The sequence below is a fragment of the Acanthochromis polyacanthus genome, chromosome 14 (assembly GCF_021347895.1).
Source record: "Acanthochromis polyacanthus isolate Apoly-LR-REF ecotype Palm Island chromosome 14, KAUST_Apoly_ChrSc, whole genome shotgun sequence".
NCBI classification, from domain to species: domain Eukaryota; kingdom Metazoa; phylum Chordata; class Actinopteri; family Pomacentridae; genus Acanthochromis; species Acanthochromis polyacanthus.
The window spans coordinates 9,759,912-9,779,089 of record NC_067126.1 but is presented as its reverse complement, the minus strand read 5'-3'; the positions used below and the strand labels follow the sequence as shown (position 1 = coordinate 9,779,089).

Below are 19,178 nucleotides of genomic sequence, written 5' to 3'. Positions count from 1 at the left end.
ATGCTCTAAAGCGACAACACTAATCTAATTCCAACCTCCTTTCATCGTTACAGGACGTCTAAATTGGACACCCAGATAGCTCAACTGGTTGAATGGGCGACCCATAGACAAGGGGCATTAGTCCTGGGTTTGATTCCAGCTCACAGTGCTGTGCTGCAGGTCTTCCCCACATTCTTCTTCTTACTTTCCTGTCTGCCTCTTAACTAACCTATCTAATAAAATCAACACAAGGCCTTAAAAAAGTCATCCAAATTGCTAAAAAGCATCTCGAGGATCGTGGAGTCTTACGATAATACACAATTGTGTCCATGATGAAGTCTTTTTTTAAAAGAGGCGTGACACTTTTATACTCTTACACAAATAAACCAACAAAGATACACACGTGGACAAAATTGTTGGTACCCCTCAGTTAAAGAAGGAAAAACCCACAATTCTCACTGAAATCACTTGAAACTCACAAAAGTAACAATAAATAAAAATTTATTGAAAATTAAATAATCAAAATCAGCCATCACTTTTGAATTGTTGATTAACATAATTATTTAAAAAACAAACTAATGAAATAGGGCTGGACAAAAATGATGGTACCCATAACTTAATATTTTGTTGCACAACCTTTTGAGGCAATCACTGCAATTAAACAATTTCTGTATTTGTCAATGAGCGTTCTGCAGCTGTCAACAGGTATTTTGGCCCACTCCTCATGAGCAAACAGCTCCAGTTGTCTCAGGTTTGATGGGTGTCTTGTCCCAATGGCATGTTTCAGCTCCTTCCACATATGTTCAATGAGATTCAGATCTGGGCTCATAGAAGGCCACTTTAGAATAGTCCAACGCTTTTCTCTCAGCCATTCTTGGGTGTTTTTGGCTGTGTGTTTTGGATCGTTGTCCTGTTGGAAGACCCATGACCTGCGACTGAGACCAAACTTTCTGACACTAGGCAGCACATTTCTCTCCAGAATGCCTTGATAGTCTTCAGATTTCATCGTACCTTGCACACTTTCAAGACACCCTGTGCCAGATGCAGCAAAGCAGCCCCAAAACATTACTGAGCCTCCTCCATGTTTCACCATAGGGACAGTGTTCTTTTCTTCGTATGCTTGGTTTTTGAGTCTATGAACATAGAGTTGATGTGCCTTACCAAAAAGCTCCAGTTTGGTCTCATCTGTCCAAAGGACATTCTCCCAGAAGCTTTGTGGCTTGTCAACATGCATTTTTGCAAATTCCAGTCTCGCTTCTTTATGAGTTTTTTTCAGCAGTGGTGTCCTCCTTGGTCGTCTCCCATGAAGTCCACTTTGGCTCAAACAACGACGAATGGTGCGATCTGACACTGATGTACCTTGGCCTTGGAGTTCACCTTTAATTTCTTTGGAGGTTGCTCTGGGCTCTTTGGATACAATTCCAACGATCCGTCTCTTCAATTTGTCATCAATTTTCCTCTTGCGGCCACGTCCAGGGAGGTTGGCTACTGTCCCGTGGGTCTTGAACTTCTGAATAATATGAGCCACTGTTGTCACAGGAACTTCAAGCTGTTTAGAGATGGTCTTATAGCCTTTACCTTTAAGATGTTTGTCTATCATTTTTTTTCGGATGTCCTGGGACAATTCTCTCCTTTGCTTTCTGTTGTCCATGTTCAGTGTGGTACACACCTTTTCACCAAACAGCAGGGTGACTACTTGTCTCCCTTTAAATAGGCAGACTGACTGATTATGAGTTTGGAAACACCTGTGATGTCAATTAAATGACACACCTGAGTTAATCATGTCACTCTGGTCAAATAGTTTTCAATCTTTTATAGAGGTACCATCATTTTTGTCCAGGCCTGTTTCATTAGTTTGTTTTTTTAAATAATTATGTTAATCAACAATTCAAAAGTAATGGCTGTTTTTGATTATTTAATTTTCAATAAATTTTTATTTATTGTTACTTTTGTGAGTTTCAAGTGATTTCAGTGAGAATTGTGGGTTTTTCCTTCTTTAACTGAGGGGTACCAACAATTTTGTCCACGTGTGTATATGGCATTTGTAGGTTTTTATCAAATTTTGCCGTGCTGTGAGTTGAATACAAGTAAATTTAGATCATAAGTTGTCTCAAACATCTGGCAGAGATCATAGAAAACAGTCATAGGTTATAATATAAGTACAGGCAGGTGATGCTTTTATGGACGTCACTTTAAAACCGCAGCTCTGAAGTGAGCATGTGGGATTTATTTTGACGCATCTTGTGCTCTCGTCTCTGGTGGATCAGACTGAGGCATGAGGAGAGGAGTCGATGTACAAACTGGAAAACTAGAAGATCTTGATGGTGATTGCACCTCACGTGACGCTAGCTGAGCTCTTCAGAGGGACGGACGACTTTAAAGTAGATCTTCTGTAGCATACAAATGGAGGACCATTTTTCTGTCTGACAGGGATTTTCAAGCAGAAATCCATCAGAAACAGTGTTAAAATTGTCAAACCTGAGGTAGCCCAACCCTGCCTCACAAAATAATACAACTTCATTCTTATGTACTTTTTGACAAAAAATTTAAACATACATATTTTCTCACCAATGTGAGAAAGAAGTAGTTTTGTTTTTGACGCTTTTATTATGATAACTACATATTAAAAGCTTGGTGGTTTGGGCGCCAAACTACTTTTAGATTTAGGTTTAGGAAAATATGGCTATCACAACATTTTCAAAATTCTGTCCCATTTTCTAGGTTAAAAGAGTTCTAATCTGGAATTGGCTGGCTCAGAAGCAGCAGTCAAATACATGGAAAAGCTACATGATCAACAAACATGATCCAGGAGAAAAGACGTTTCCCTCAAAACTGAGAAATGCAGTTTAGTTGAAGAGGAATATAACATTTGATTAGCAATAATTAGCTATTTTAATCTCACAGAATCTATACATGCTTGTGATTATTTTAACATATGATGGAAAAAATTGTTGCTACACAACAAAAATCAGACTAAATCTTTTTTTGTACTTTTAAAACACACTTTTAGAGGTAAACACGAACAAAACACACCATTTCAATCACTTTTTGAGCATTCAGAGGGACTAAAATGATTCCTCTGAAGCTGTGAAACTGGTTTTTGATCTTGACAAATGCCTTTTAAAGAGCACTTTCCAGAAGCTTATCAGTAGAAAGTGGCTTCTGGGAGATTAGTGGTGAAACCGGCTCCTTTTGCAGCCCTTTCTGCTGAGAGTGTTGCTCATAATGTAACTTTAATGTATTTCTGAGTGCCGGGCGGTGAAACCCGGGCATGCTTGAAATCGGCTGATGTCCCCTTCAGCCTTCTGATTGGTTTCAGACTCCGAGGCTTCCATGAAGTCAACTCACCGCCTCCTGAACTGATAAACGTCACCGTCGTTCACACATACCTCAGTTTTTATTTATAATTCAGACTCTGACATCCACCACGTTGTCTCCTCATGTACAGCTTTGTCTTAAAAATAAAGGAAAATATTTGTTTCTCCTGTCTCCTGTGGTTTTATTTGATAGTATCTCATTTATAAACTCAGTTTGTACAAGAACCCAGAAGGGCAGAAACAAGTATTTTCCTTCAAAAAACTGCACTACTGATTCTGTCTCAAATCAGCAAATTTTTAGGACAATTTCTGCTCATGTGCTTCTGAGTTGCCTGAAATTTTCATGGCATAAATGTGGATATTTTTAAAAATATTAATGAAATTGTAGCTTGATTTATTTGGTGCTTTCTAGTACATTAATCTATTTTAAATTGCCTTTTAAACCACCTTCTGCATGCTTTTTTAAATGAGATTAAATTAGATTTTTTATTGGTATTGCCAATAATACTGGCCCACCGATATTATTGGTCCGATATTGGCAGAAAATTGTAATATCGGTCGATATCGTTAGCTGTTTTTTTTTAAAAATTGATAAAATAAAGCCTGGATTTACCGGGCTCATAGAGGGAGGGAGATTGTGAACTGTTGTTTGAGACAATTAAAATATATATGTATATGACATAAATATGGCATTTTTTCCATAACTTAAATTGAAGTAGTTTTTTATTTTGCACAGACAATGTTAACATTAGGAAAGTCCTGCAGCATTTGAGAATGCATCCAATGGGGCATCACAATACAATTAGGCATGACAACTCGGAGATATGTGAGGTTACCTAACATTAGGTCAAAATCGGTTATTGGCAAAAAAAAAAAAAAAAAGTCAGTATTCCCATTTTTGTGACCAAATATTTCATATTAGGACATATTCTGTATGTTTTGTTTATATATTTTGATGTGTTTCAGAAAATATAAGTTGACTGCAGTCTCAATTTTATGTTATTTTCTCCTCAAAAATGTTGTTTTTAGTGGTGGCTTCCTCCCCCCCCCCCCCCCCCCCCACATATTTCAACTCATTAGTAATCAGACACTACTTGAACTGCTTGTCCATTATTGTAGATTTGAAATTAATGCCATGTTTAGAAAAAACATTTAAAATTCAGGGTTTTATCTTTAATAGTTCCTGAGATTTTGACGCTTAAACACAAATTCAGCTGTCGAAGAGTTGGAAAATCATGTTGAAAGTGGGTCCATGGGCGTATATTAAAATATTTATCACAAAGATTTTTGATATGTCAAACTAAAGTTTCACAGATGTCATTTTAAATATATATTTAAAAAAAACATTTCAAGCAAATCAGAGATGATTGATTTAAGATTGAATAACCCTTTACAGATTATCTGCTCAGTTTAGTGGCGACTTTAAAGCCCATCTTGAAGAGTTTATATCCGACTACTTACTTTTCCAACATCTTACGCATATAAAAGCAAACTTTTTCTCAGTTGATTTCCACTTTTGGGCATGGAAAACAAGCAGCAGCCTCTCCAGTGCGCCTCACTGCTCTTCCATTCATAGAAATATTTATGGTTAGCGGACCGTCCGGCTCCTCTTCCAGATATCTCCCTGGAATGTCTGTGTTTTGTGGTTTTCATCCTTCAGCCCACCTGCAGCCCATAAGGCTTTGGCCCAAGTCCAGCTATGATTCATGGGACGGCCAGTAAATATCTGGTCAGACACAACAAGCTGAAGACTCCTGCAGATATAGTGGGATGCAAATGAAAGCCTCAGACCAGAATGAAAGCCTCCATCTGAGATCATTTACTTGTTCAGTTTATTTTCATTTCTGTGGGCGTTCATAACGGTTAGACCCATAATTAAAAAAAAAACAAAAACCCAGCAATATGTGCACAAAGGAAAGAAAAGCAACCACATTCTATTTATTTGTGCCAATAATCACAACTTTGTACATTTATAGAATCAGAAATTCACAGTTTTTAGAGCTTTTTTTAGGCGGAATCAAAGATGACAAATGTTTTGTCCAAAGACATTCAGTTTACTGTCATACAGGAGGAAAGAAACCAGAAAATGTTCACATTCAAGACTTTTTTTAAGACTAAAACATTACTCAGACTGATGAATTGGTTGTCAGAACTGTTGAGATTAATTTAAGATTTGCTTTTTTTGTAATTTTGGACATGTTTCAAGACATTTTGAACAATTTCATGGTCATTTTCAGTGACTTTTGAGACTTAAGTGCAAGTTTTAACAAATGTCTTGTTTTGTCTGAAGATATTCAGTTTACTAAGACGGAGGAGGAAAGAAACCAGAGTATTACTCAAACTGATGAATCAGTTATCAAAATATCTCATTTCAATTTGACTTAAATTGACTGTAATTTTAATTTTTACGTTGTTTTGGACCATTTTTGAGTCATTTTTAACAAGTTTTTGGACAATTTCTTGGGTTTTTTTTGCATTATTATATACAGTCCAGCCCAAAATACAAATATTAAGAATAACATCTGGACCTTGAAATTGAAAAGTAAAGAAGTACCTCTTTCTATATTAAACCAAAATAAAACAAAACAAAGAACAAAACAAAAAACAAGAGCGGAACAAAAGGGTGGATGAGATGATAATTACAAATTAAGTTGGCATGACAAATGTATATTTATATTTAATTGCTGCCTTCTCGGTACAGATTGTAAAAAGGTGACCACACTTTCCAAAACTTCTCCTCTCTTCCTTGCAGAGAGTATCTAATCTTCTCTAGTTCCATATGCATCATTACATCTCTGAGCCAGTTAACATGAGTGGGGGGTTCTGCCTGCTTCCAGTTCAATAAAATTAATCTTCGTGCCAACAGACAGCAGAATAAAACTGCTTTGCGTTCCGATTGTTTTTTTTTTTATGACATTTTGATCTACAATGCCAAGTACTGCTAAGAATGAATTTAAAGCAATGGGCTTGTGAAAGGCTTTTGACAATGTTGAGAAAATTCTGGTCCAGAACATTGACAGTACAGAACAACCCCAAAACGTGTGAAAGAGAAGCTACCGAATCTTTACATCGTAAAGATTTTTATGTTTGATATTACTCAGGATTGTTCAGGGTGATGACAGATGACAGATAAAAACTTATTGGTTAAATTCGTATCCTGGAATTGTAAAGGCCTGAACGGTACACTGAAACGAAATAAGATACTGACCCATATTAATAATTTTGGTGCAGATGTCATGTTTCTTCAGGAAACACATTTAAAGAATCGGGATCATACTCGATTGCATAAAAATTGGATTGGCTATGTTTTTCACTCAAGTTTTAACTGTAAATCAAGAGGTGTAGCTATTCTGATCAGAAAAAATGTTGAATTTACATTGATGGACAAAGTTCTGGACCCCAGTGGTAGATATGCAATAGTTACTGGAAAACTTTGTAATACTCCTGTTACATTGGTAAACGTATACGCACCTAATCACGACGTTCAGTGATATCCTCCATACCTAATTTACATAGTCACCGTTTAATAATGGGCGGTGACTTTAATTTTGTACTGGATCCACTACTTGACCGGTCCTCAGACAAACATCACAGTGTGTCAAAATCTGCTACTTTTTTGTTGATATTCAATTATTACAGGCAATAAAAAGAATACAATATGAAGCTATGGTTCTATCGGACCACAGCCCTCTTTTATTAGAGATCGGGTTTCCTAAAGTGCATGGTTCCAGAACTTGGAGATTGGATAACAGAATACTCTCAGATCCTGAATTTAAAGAATTTATTAAATCTCAAATGTTGTTTTATTTTGAGAAAAATGATTCCCCTGAAATCTCCAGACAGAGCCTTTGGGAGGCAATGAAAGCATTTATTCATGGACAGATTATATCACATGGAGCTTACAAAAGAAAAAAGGATAACCAGGAGAAACAAACAATTTCACAACAAATATTAACTTTGGATCAACAACTTTCCCAGAACCCAGACCCGCAGTTAATCACAAAGTGTGTCTCATTGCAATCTAAATTTAATTTGTTGTCTACTAATGAAACAGTTAAATTAATTAAACAAACTAAACATAGGTTTTACGAACATGGTGATAAGCCTGGGAGGATGTTAGCCCATCAAATTAAGGGAATGGAAGAAAAGAAACACATCCTTGAAATAACAACAAGATCAGGCAAACTGACATCTGATCCAAAAGAAATAAACAGTGAATTCAAAAATTTTTATGCAGAGCTATATGCATCTGAAATTACTGAAGATCCAAATTCCATAGAAACGTTTTTTCAAAGATCTCCCCATTCCTTTAATTAGCCAAATAGATAGGGACAATCTTGAAAAAAAATATTTCTTTAGAAGAGGTCAAGCGAGCTATAAAGGCATTACAGGGATCTAAGGCCCCAGGACCCGACGGTTATACAACTGAATTTTATAAATCCTTTGCGGATGAATTGTCGCCATTTTTGTTACAAGTTTACATGGAATCATTCAGGTTGGGCAAACTCCCACCAACATTCTATGAGGCAAAAATTTTTTTGATCCATAAAAAAGACAAAGATCCTAAAAGCTTGTCAGCATATAGACCTATTAGTCTTCTAAATGTAGATATAAAGATCTTGGCAAAAATAATGGCTAATAGATTAGAAAATACTATGTCGACAATTATTCATGAAGACCAAAACGGTTTTATAAAAAATAGACAGCTATCCTATAATCTAAGACGCCTTTTCAATATAATTTACACAAGCGGTTCAGGACTGGATCCTGAAGTGCTTATTTCTCTGGATGCAGAAAAGGCCTTCGACAGGGTGGAGTGGACTTACCTCTACTCCGCCCTGTCAAGGTTTGGTTTTGGTGGCTTTATCTCCTGGTTCAAATTACTGTATAAATCACCTGTTGCTTCCATGCAAATTAATAACTGCAAGTCAGACCTTTTCCCTCTTTCCAGGTCAACCAGACAGGGCTGCCCTTTGTCACCTATGCTCTTTGCGATAGCAATTGAGCCACTTGCTATTTCGTTGCGCATGTTGAATGACTACACAGGGATCATTAGAGCCAAAAGAGAACATAAAGTTTCCCTATACGCCGACGACCTACTTCTATACATCTCTAATCCTTGCATATCAGTTCCTGCAATAATGAGTAGAATTAAACAGTTTGGTTCTATATCAGGTTATAAACTGAACCTTGACAAAAGTATAATATTTCCAATCAATGTGACACAGGAGCAGGAACAACGATACGGCTTGCCTTTTAAAATTTCAGACCAATTTAAATACTTGGGAGTTACCATTACCAGGTCTTTCAAAGACCTTTATAGTCAAAATTTTGCAAAACTAGTTGAACAAATAACTGTCGACTTTCAAAGATGGACCCATCTCCCTTTGTCATTAGCAGGTCGCATTAACATAATTAAAATGTCGATCTTGCCCAAACTTTTGTTTCTGTTCCAGTGCATTCCTTTTTATTTGAACAAGTCGTTTTTTTAAAAATTAGATAAGTTAATATTGGGGTTCATCTGGAACCGAAAACCTGCTCGGATTAGAAAAGAGTTCTTACAGAGACCAAAATCGTTAGGTGGAATGGGTCTGCCACACTTTCAATTATATTATTGGGCTTGTAATTTGAAGAATATGTCATACTGGGTACAAAAGCAATATCCTTACTGGATAATGATGGAACAAGACTGTTGTCATCCATCCTCTCTTCGAGCTTTAGTTTTTTCAAATATATCTTCTATATCTCCTAAAATGACAGATAATGATGTTGTTTCTCACTCCCTAAGAATATGGAAGCAATTGGTAAACCACTTGGGTCTTCATTCAAGCCCATTGCAAGGACCCATTTTAAAGAATCATATGTTTGCACCATCACTTGGAAATAACACATTTGTTGATTGGCATCGAAAGGGTCTCGACAGTTTTTTGGACATTTTTATTGATGATATGTTCCCTTCATTTGAGCAGCTTAGAGGAAAATTTGATTTACCTTACTCACATTTTTTTATGTATTTGCAAGTTCGTAATTTTGTAAAACAAAATAATGTAAATTACCCAAGGGCACCAGCACAATCACCTATTGACTCTATATTTCTAAATAATCCTGCAGTTAAAGGGGGCATATCAGTTCTATAAAATAGATTGTCTCAGCTTAACGACTCTACTACATTATGTCACTTGAGGCAAGCATGGGAGACGGAGCTTGGTATGAGTATCTCAGAGGAACAATGGACGCAAGCTCTTACCTGTACACATTCAGCCTCCATTTGTGCAAGACATTGTCTAATACGGTTTAAAATCCTACACCGACTACATTGGTCCAAACTAAAATTAAGTAAAGTATTTCCAGAAGTTTTTGGACAATTTCTGAGTCATTTTTGACAAATTTTGTGACTTTGGGACGAGTGGTGAAAAATCTAAATGACAAATGTCTTGTTATGTCCAAAGATATTCAGTTTACTATCAGAGAGGAGGAAAGAAACAACAAAAAAAGAACATTTAAGAAGCTGTTGCCAGAGAAGTTTGACGTTTTTTCTGCTGTCATCTTGTTAACTTCCATCTTTAGGCTGCCGCTGCCGGAGGTGCAGATGACGGGATACTGGACGGTAAACCAGGGAGGCAACGCTCGCCGCAAACTGCTCTGTCCAACTGAGACTCACCCCATAGACATCAAGGTAAACACACACAGATAACTGATTGTGCAACACTGTGGGGCAACAACTCTTAGATATTTAGAATCAACTTCTCTCCCTTTATTTGTTGGAGGTTGAAAATGTGATTTTCTATGTTACAGTCAGGTACAACAGACTGATGTGGAAAAGTTTTACCCTCCTATTTTTACATTTTTCCTCACTGTGGGCTCATTTTTCACCCCAATAGAAAATCCTGCACCTCTTTGGAAACGGAACAACCATGACTAAAAGTACAGAGAACTCAGAAATGTCTTTTTTTGCAGTATGACATAGTTATTATGTCAGAAGTCGTAAAAAAGAAAACAAAATGTACAAGTTGAATTCCTTTGATTATTTATTTTACAAAAATTGGAAAAACCTGCAGACCATCTTGGAGTCATGTTGCTTTTCTTATTGATCCGGTGTGTCTTATTTTCCTTTCAGTATCTCTTGTTTGTTGCTCTGTGTAAACACAGCCTGCAGTTCACCTGAGAATCCAGTGAATTTGTGTCATGTGACTGTTGGTTCCACCTGAGTCACTAATAGCTTCATGGTTTCACCAGCAAGTGCAGAATTTATTTTTTTACAGAATCTCTGTAGCGCAAGCAGTGTATTTTTAGCACATTTTTAAATGTAGAATGAGGTGATTTTAATGAAATATCATGATTTTAAGGTTATATCATAAGTTTTTCCAATAAAACTGTAAGAAAGTTGTAAATCTGAGGATTTTTTCCGTTTTTACATGTTCTGTCTCTGATTAATGCGCCAAATTTGATGATTTATTCCTATTTATTTGCTCAAAATATGGCAGGTTTTGGGGTTTACAGGGTTAAAATACAAAAAGGTGTAAAAATGTCTGATCTGCTTTCTTGTGTTGCGATCAAGTTACTTTAGTCCCAAAAGCTCCACCGCTGCTGGAAACGGCGTGAGAACTGGTCACGTTAGAGAGCCACTGGGATGAATTAGCAGTGACCACAGCTGCCGTTCTGTACGAATGAGTAACCAGTTAATCAGCTCAGAGGGGGAAGCTCGTCTGACACGCAGCGTAACCAGTGAACATCCCCGTTGTAGGAGTTTCCCCTGCAGCCTGGCACGACTCACCGATCTGCACTTTGAGCAGCAGCTCTGTGATATGAATCCAGCTGCAGGAACACAGAGTGTAAACCACCAACATCAGTCCGAAGCCTTGTGTTACGGTGCTTGCAGGGTCCGGTGTTCCTTCGTGTCCAGGGTTATCCGTGCAGCCGACAGGAGAGCAGAGCTCTGAACTTCAGCGAGGAGAAAGCTCACTGGCAGATTCCCATGAATGAAGTCAACATCATCTGTGACGTCACCACCAAAGACGGTACACAAACACACACGTTTAATAAAGATACAGTCCGGGTTTGGGTTTTGTGCTCATTTGGGGTTTTATTAGAGGATCAGTGGATGAAGTCTGTAATGAAGGAATGATCTGAGATCAAATCTATACCAGGAACAGGATATGAACAAAGAACATGTGAGTCCTGAGAAGTCTCCAGGCTTCACTGTGTTTCAGTGCACAGCTGGACACACTTTAAATGAAGGATGAAGACAGAATGAGTGTTAAAACACAACAAATTCACTGATCGTAACACAAATCAGACAAAAGCGGCATCAGAAATATGAAGCAGTCTTATTGGGTGCGAACTTCTGTTCATTTTCTTTTATTCTTGATTAATTTATTTGTTATTTGGTTCGAAAAATTTCCTAAAAATGTCAGTCAGTGTTTTGTTTTGTCCAAAGATATTCAGTTTAATGTCAGTGAGAATCGCGGAGAATTTAGACTTTTTAAAATTTGAAATATGTAGTGATTGATTTCAGATTTGCCTGAATTGATTGTCAATTTGGGAAACTTTTTAAAGTCAAGTTTAAGTAATTTTCCAGAAAAAAATTAAATATTCACATTTATGATGCTGCAATCATAGAATTTAGACTTTCTGAAACTACAATATGACAAACTAATAAATCAGTTGTCCAAATAATTGGTGATTAATTTAGATTTACTTCAATTAACTGCAGTTGTCATCTGGGGCCCCTTTTTGATTCATTTTGAACATATTAGGAAAGAAACCAGAAAATATTCATGTTTAAAAGCTGCAATCATAGAATTTAGACTTTTTTTAATTTAAATATTTCTCAAACTTATGGTTCAGTTCTCAAAGTAGTTGGTCATTATTTTAAGATGTACTTAAATGAACTACAGTTGTCATTTGGGACACTTTTTGAGTCATTTTGAACCCAGTTTTTGTAATTTTGAATGAGTTTTAAGACATTTTGGACAATTTCTGAATCATATTTGACAAGTTTGTCCAAAGATCTTCAGTTTACCATCACAGAGGAGGAAAGAAAAAAGAATATATTCACATTTAAGAAGCAGCAATCAAAGAATTTTGGCTTCTTTTTCTTCAAAATCTTTCTCAAACCAGTAAGTATAAACTAAAATTGGAAAACATAGAACTTAGAGCGTCTAATAAAATCAGGACAGGCTCCCTGATCTGTTATATTTCATTTAAACTTGTACGTGATACTCTGCAGATTTAACTTAAATCTGACTCTGTTTTCCAGATGTTCTGTACGTGGCCACCTGTAATCCCGTATCGCTGTACTCCATGAAGGAACGCGGCGACACGATAAACTGCATGGAGCTCTACGATGTTTTCCCCAGAACCATCAGCGGCGTCTGGCAGCCGTTTGTTACCGTCGCTCCGTTGGGGAATCCTCTGGACGGACAGGTGGTGCTGCATGAGGAACAGGTTGGTACTAACTAACAGAAAACACAAACACAAGCCTGTATGAACAAGCCATCCTCTTGCTGCACATTTTTGCTGCTTCCAGCATCAACTTGAAGAGCTGACTTCACCTGCTTCCAAATATGTCCCACCTACTTACAGATGCCTCTGTAAGAAGACAATCTGTGTTATTAATTACCCGAAACATGTCTGCACAGCGCCCCTAGTGGTCAGAAACACTGCAAGGTAGCTTTAAGAAAGTATAAAGAACCACACAGAAAAGTGTTTAACTGTGTAGTTTAGGTGTTGTTTAATAAAACACACATGCTAACAGCGTGTCTTTTGTGTCACATCTTTGTTTACTGACACGTAACGCAACAATTTCAGTTATTTAAGTCCTTTTTTCTCCGCGGAAGACCACAGATTCCTGACAGATTTAAAATAGCCATTGCACAAGCCTGTTTCTTAAAATGTCCAGCGGTTAGCGGTCGTTTTTACCCCGTAGGACCCGAGTTGGGCCGGTGACAAGAACAATGCATGTTAGCTTTTTTTTGTCTCCCAACAAGAAGGCTTTTGCACAGCTGGTGCATATTAGGCAAGAGGAGGATTTCTAAAAATACCGATGTGATGGATCATGTTACGTCTGTCTAAAAATGAAGAGGTCCAGACGACGTGGAGTTCACTCGCAGGTCGTCGGCCTTCCAGGAAAAACCATCACACACACACTGGTGGACATAAATCCTGCACAAATCGCAGGTTCTGCTTCACACTTTCAATGCATGAGCAGGAATGGAAATGCTGCGTTCAGGGACACGCACAGGGCAAAGACACATCCACACACACATGCACAGCCTCCCTATGGTTTATGTTTAGAACCAGGAAATGGGGTTTGCCCTCCTCGAATAGCTCCGGCAGCCCTCAGCTTGTGCATGTGAGGAATGGGAGACCATAAGGAAGCCATTAGCGTGAAGCAGAGTAGCCGGGGCCGAGGCCAGCTCCCCCGTGGCTCCTTCTCATAAAACTCAATTGAAGATGAAGCCTCATGCGTCACAAACCAAAGCCTTTTTTTCTGCACTGTTCATCACATGCAGGACGGTGCGTCTGACTTTGAATTGAGTTAGCTCTCAGAGCAGCGACCACATTGGTTCAGATTCAGGAGGGTTTCACATGGAGCAGAGCTCCACCTGTCGGCTGGCAGAAAGAAAACAGGCATTAAAGGGTTGAATGATTTGGTTCTAAATACAGGTTGGCAGTTTAATAGGCATAGATTACACAGCAGTAGAGATAGACACCAGATTTATTTTGAGATTTACACACGTGGACAAAATTGTTGGTACCCCTCAGTTAAAGAAGGAAAAACCCACAATTCTCACTGAAATCACTTGAAACTCACAAAAGTAACAATAAATAAAAATTTACTGAAAATTAAATAATCAAAAACAGCCATTACTTTTGAATTGTTGATTAACATAATTATTTAAAAAAACAAACTAATGAAACAGGCCTGGACAAAAATGACGGTACCTCTATAAAAGATTGAAAACTATTTGACCAGAGTGACATGATTAACTCAGGTGTGTCATTTAATTGACATCACAGGTGTTTCCAAACTCATAATCAGTCAGTCTGCCTATTTAAAGGGAGACAAGTAGTCACCCTGCTGTTTGGTGAAAAGGTGTGTACCACACTGAACATGGACAACAGAAAGCGAAGGAGAGAATTGTCCCAGGACATCCGAAAAAAAATGATAGACAAACATCTTAAAGGTAAAGGCTATAAGACCATCTCTAAACAGCTTGAAGTTCCTGTGACAACAGTGGCTCATATTATTCAGAAGTTCAAGACCCACGGGACAGTAGCCAACCTCCCTGGACGTGGCCGCAAGAGGAAAATTGATGACAAATTGAAGAGACGGATCGTTGGAATTGTATCCAAAGAGCCCAGAGCAACCTCCAAAGAAATTAAAGGTGAACTCCAAGGCCAAGGTACATCAGTGTCAGATCGCACCATTCGTCGTTGTTTGAGCCAAAGTGGACTTCATGGGAGACGACCAAGGAGGACACCACTGCTGAAAAAAACTCATAAAAAAGCCAGACTGGAATTTGCAAAAATGCATGTTGACAAGCCACAAAGCTTCTGGGAGAATGTCCTTTGGACAGATGAGACCAAACTGGAGCTTTTTGGTAAGGCACATCAACTCTATGTTCATAGACTCAAAAACCAAGCATACGAAGAAAAGAACACTGTCCCTACGGTGAAACATGGAGGAGGCTCAGTAATGTTTTGGGGCTGCTTTGCTGCATCTGGCACAGGGTGTCTTGAAAGTGTGCAAGGTACGATGAAATCTGAAGACTATCAAGGCATTCTGGAGAGAAATGTGCTGCCTAGTGTCAGAAAGCTTGGTCTCAGTCGCAGGTCATGGGTCTTCCAACAGGACAACGATCCAAAACACACAGCCAAAAACACCCAAGAATGGCTGAGAGAAAAGCGTTGGACTATTCTAAAGTGGCCTTCTATGAGCCCAGATCTGAATCCCATTGAACATATGTGGAAGGAGCTGAAACATGCCATTTGGAGAAGACACCCATCAAACCTGAGACAACTGGAGCTGTTTGCTCATGAGGAGTGGGCCAAAATACCTGTTGACAGCTGCAGAACGCTCATTGACAAATACAGAAATCGTTTAATTGCAGTGATTGCCTCAAAAGGTTGTGCAACAAAATATTAAGTTATGGGTACCATCATTTTTGTCCAGCCCTATTTCATTAGTTTGTTTTTTTAAATAATTATGTTAATCAACAATTCAAAAGTGATGGCTGATTTTGATTATTTAATTTTCAATAAATTTTTATTTATTGTTACTTTTGTGAGTTTCAAGTGATTTCAGTGAGAATTGTGGGTTTTTCCTTCTTTAACTGAGGGGTACCAACAATTTTGTCCACGTGTGTATGTTGAAACAAATGGACATTACCAAAGTAAAAAGATTGAAGGAAGTCATAGAAAAATGTTTCTGTACTTTTAAAAACATTCCCCGTTCAGACTGTGTACAGACGCACTGTCCCTTTCCTTCACAAAGCATTTTAAATTATGTAGTTAATGTCATCAGGGAACAAAAGAGAAAAACGCTCTAAACCCCAAAGTGTTTCTGGGTATTTTTCAGGCCCAATCACTGACGCCGTGTAGGACCTTATTGGAACACATGGAAGTACTGTGTGTTCCAGATAGTTATGCAAATGTGATTGTTTGTTATTGTGAAGAGGCTTTTTGCTTAATTTTACTAAATCTGCTTTTTTACGATTCCAAATGCCTATTGTGAGCATTATTTGGTAGTTTTGGAATATTTTTATTATTTAGAGGTGTAATAATCCAATTTTCTAGAGTATGAGTGTTCCAGATAATTGTGCAAGTTAAATAAAAAATAAACAAAGTTCAGTTTTAAAAGTAAACAACACATTTATTTTATACCAGCAAGTATATAACATCCATCCATCCATTCTCTATATCCTCACTAGAGTCGTGGGGGGTGCTGGAGTCTATCCCAGCTGACTCAGGTGAAGGCAGGGGACACCCTGGACAGGTCACCAGTCTGTCACAGGGCTACATATACAGACAAACAATCACACTCACATTCACACCTACAGACAATTTAAAGTAACCAATTAACCTCAGCATATTTTTGGACTGTGGGAGGAAGCTGGAGTGCCCGGAGAAAACCCACGCATGCACAGGGAGAACATGCAAACTCCATGCAGAAAGATCCCAGGCCCAGGCCGGGATTTGAACCGGGACCTTCTTGCTGCAAGGTGAAAGTGCTAACCACTAGGACACTGTGCAGCCTGCTGTGTAAACAGTGTAATTAAAATGTTTTTGCTTCGATGAGTTCAAATTTAATCCTGTTTACATCCTGTATGTATATAATGTGCTATTGTCAGAGCATATATGGCGTTTGGTTAAATGTTGTCAGAAAATGTAAGCTATTTACCAGTTGTGTTGTCCTATTTTAAACATGCAACCTGTACATAAAAGTCAAACATCTCTGTGCACAGTTACATTCAGGTTCATTAACTGTAGGGACAGATAACTTTATTGATATCCCTCAAGAGAAAAGATTTATTGCATTTATTTTGTGATTTAGGCACAACGGAAGACAGTATGTTGTATCTGTTGTTGCTGTTTATTAGATGATTCAAAGGTGACATTACTTACCAAGTTTCCTTAAATTATGATGAGTTCTTCTGGATTAATGAGGTATCACTGTGTCCGATCTGGTATCTTTTAAGTTCATGTGGACTCAGCATGAAACAATAACTACCTACATTTTCTAAATTGGCCATGCAGACTTCAAACTGCAGCCTAAAGCTAGAATACGCTGTAGTTTTTATTTTGTGGCTGAGTCTTGCTGCAAGGCAAAAGTGCTAACCACTACTCCACTGTGCAGCTCAGTATATAACATGATAATCTTTATTTTTTAAACAATATTCAACAATGGTATGATAAAAAATAACAATTTTAAATGATATTTAGTTGAAAATGTGTTTATCACATGTTGATATAACCGCCTTTCTTCTCCAATACTTTAACCAGTCTAGAATCAACTGAGCATGTGAGCTTTTTGATGGTTTTAGAGTCAATGTTCTTGCTTGTGGTCAATATTGCTCTCCAAAGACTGTCCTTAGAAGAAAACTGGCGGCCATTGGCGTACAACTCCTGTTTGAGAATTGCCCAAAGATTCTCTATTGGGTTTAGATCTGGTGAAGCAGGGGACCATGTCATCAGCGTTTGTCCTTGAAATTCTCCTTGGCCAGCCACTCTTTTGTGTACTTGGAGGCATGACTTGGCGCATTGTCCTGCATGAAGATGATGCTCTTCTTGTAACTGGCAGGCTTTGATTTGTACCATGGTATAAAATTTTGTTCCAAGAACTTGGTGTAATTTTCCGAGTTCATTTTTACTCCTTCTTCTAAAGAAGAGTATTGAATATTGTTTTAAAAATAAAGATTATCACGTGATATACTTGTTGGTATAAAATAAATGTGTTGTTTAGTTTTAAAACTGAACTTTGTTTATTTTTTATTTGACTTACATAATTATCAGGAACACTCATATTCTAGAAAATTGGATTATTACACCTCTAAATAATAGAAATATTTCAAAACTACCAAATAATGCTCACAATAGGCCTTTGGAATAGTAAAAAAGCAGATTTAGTAAAATTAAGCAAAAAGCCTCTTCACAATAAATTTGCATAATTATCTGGAACACAGTAGTATTCGCCCAAAAGAATCACTTTTTTGAGAGCCTAAACAGGCTCAAATACTCATGGAATTTTGCAAACACGCATCAGAACTGACGGAAAATTTTATATTTTTTGTAATTAAACTGCTCCATAGCGCCCCCTGCATCATTATTATGGGCAGGACGTTTCACCTGCATCAACAAATTTGCTTGATGTATGTAGCACAAACAAAACAGTGGCACCCATACCTTGAACCCAACAGGAAGTCTGCCATTTTGCTTTAACTGTGAGAGTTTTGGTGACTTTTGCCATTTTCAGGGGTTAAATCCTGATCAGGAGTCACTCCAAGCGACCTTACATTTTGCCAGTGCATACAACAAGGACTGAGTGATTGAAGCTTTTCAAAGTCTTCTGCCAACATCAAAGAGCATGGCCATGGTGTCCCTCTGATCTTTGATGCTTCACCATGAAACAGGAAGTGCTGTCTAACTACCCTGTACATGCTCCAATCCGTCTCAAAATTTAAATGATTGATCAGAGTCCTGCCCTGATCACATCTGTTTTTTTTATTGCAAAATATGTTTATGTAACCCTAACTTTGATTTTGCTTCCATCACATTTCTCTCTTCTCAGGTTTTTATTTCATTTTATCTGGATTAAACAGTTTATTACCAACAGATGTCACCAATACTGGGAAATAACGTTACCTTAACATGCTGTAGATACTTAATTATTTCCATTTTTGTTTAGTTTCCATACTTGTCTTGTCTCCACACAGCCAAACTTAAAAAATATTGTTTTTGTTGCATGCTGTAATTATTTTATTGATCAAGTACACTGTAAAAAAATAACTCTGGCAGCAATGGTGCCCGACAAAATACAGTTTAAATAAAGTTAAATACTGCAAAAAGACTGGCAAGTATCTGTGAAATAATGATGTTTTAGCCATAGACTCTATATATAGTGGACGTAGCATCTGGCTCCAGAATTGAAGCCCACCCGGAAGTGTCAAAAACTTGCAATATCACGCCGTCCGCTAGGGTTGGCTCCAAAAAGCTTTTGCTCCATAGACCCCAATTCATTTTTGGAAAAAATAAAATTTGATAGACTGATGCTCTATAGTTCAGGATTTTTTTCCCGTTAGTTTTCATGGTGGAAATGAGAGATCAGGTGGCCGATCTTGAAATAAATCAATACTGAATTTTAAATAAATCGTTAAAGTT

At 37.7% G+C, this 19,178-nt stretch overlaps 1 protein-coding gene across 1 annotated transcript in view; it reads left to right on the top strand.

Annotated features, from left to right (window-relative positions):
* The window catches only part of vwa8 (von Willebrand factor A domain containing 8), a 158,199-nt gene that overhangs the window by 69,516 nt on the left and 69,505 nt on the right, over positions 1-19,178 (top strand). Inside the window, 3 exon segments of the mRNA XM_051959410.1 lie at positions 9,864-9,972; positions 11,176-11,314; positions 12,556-12,743. Coding sequence (XP_051815370.1) covers positions 9,864-9,972; positions 11,176-11,314; positions 12,556-12,743 — 436 coding nt within the window.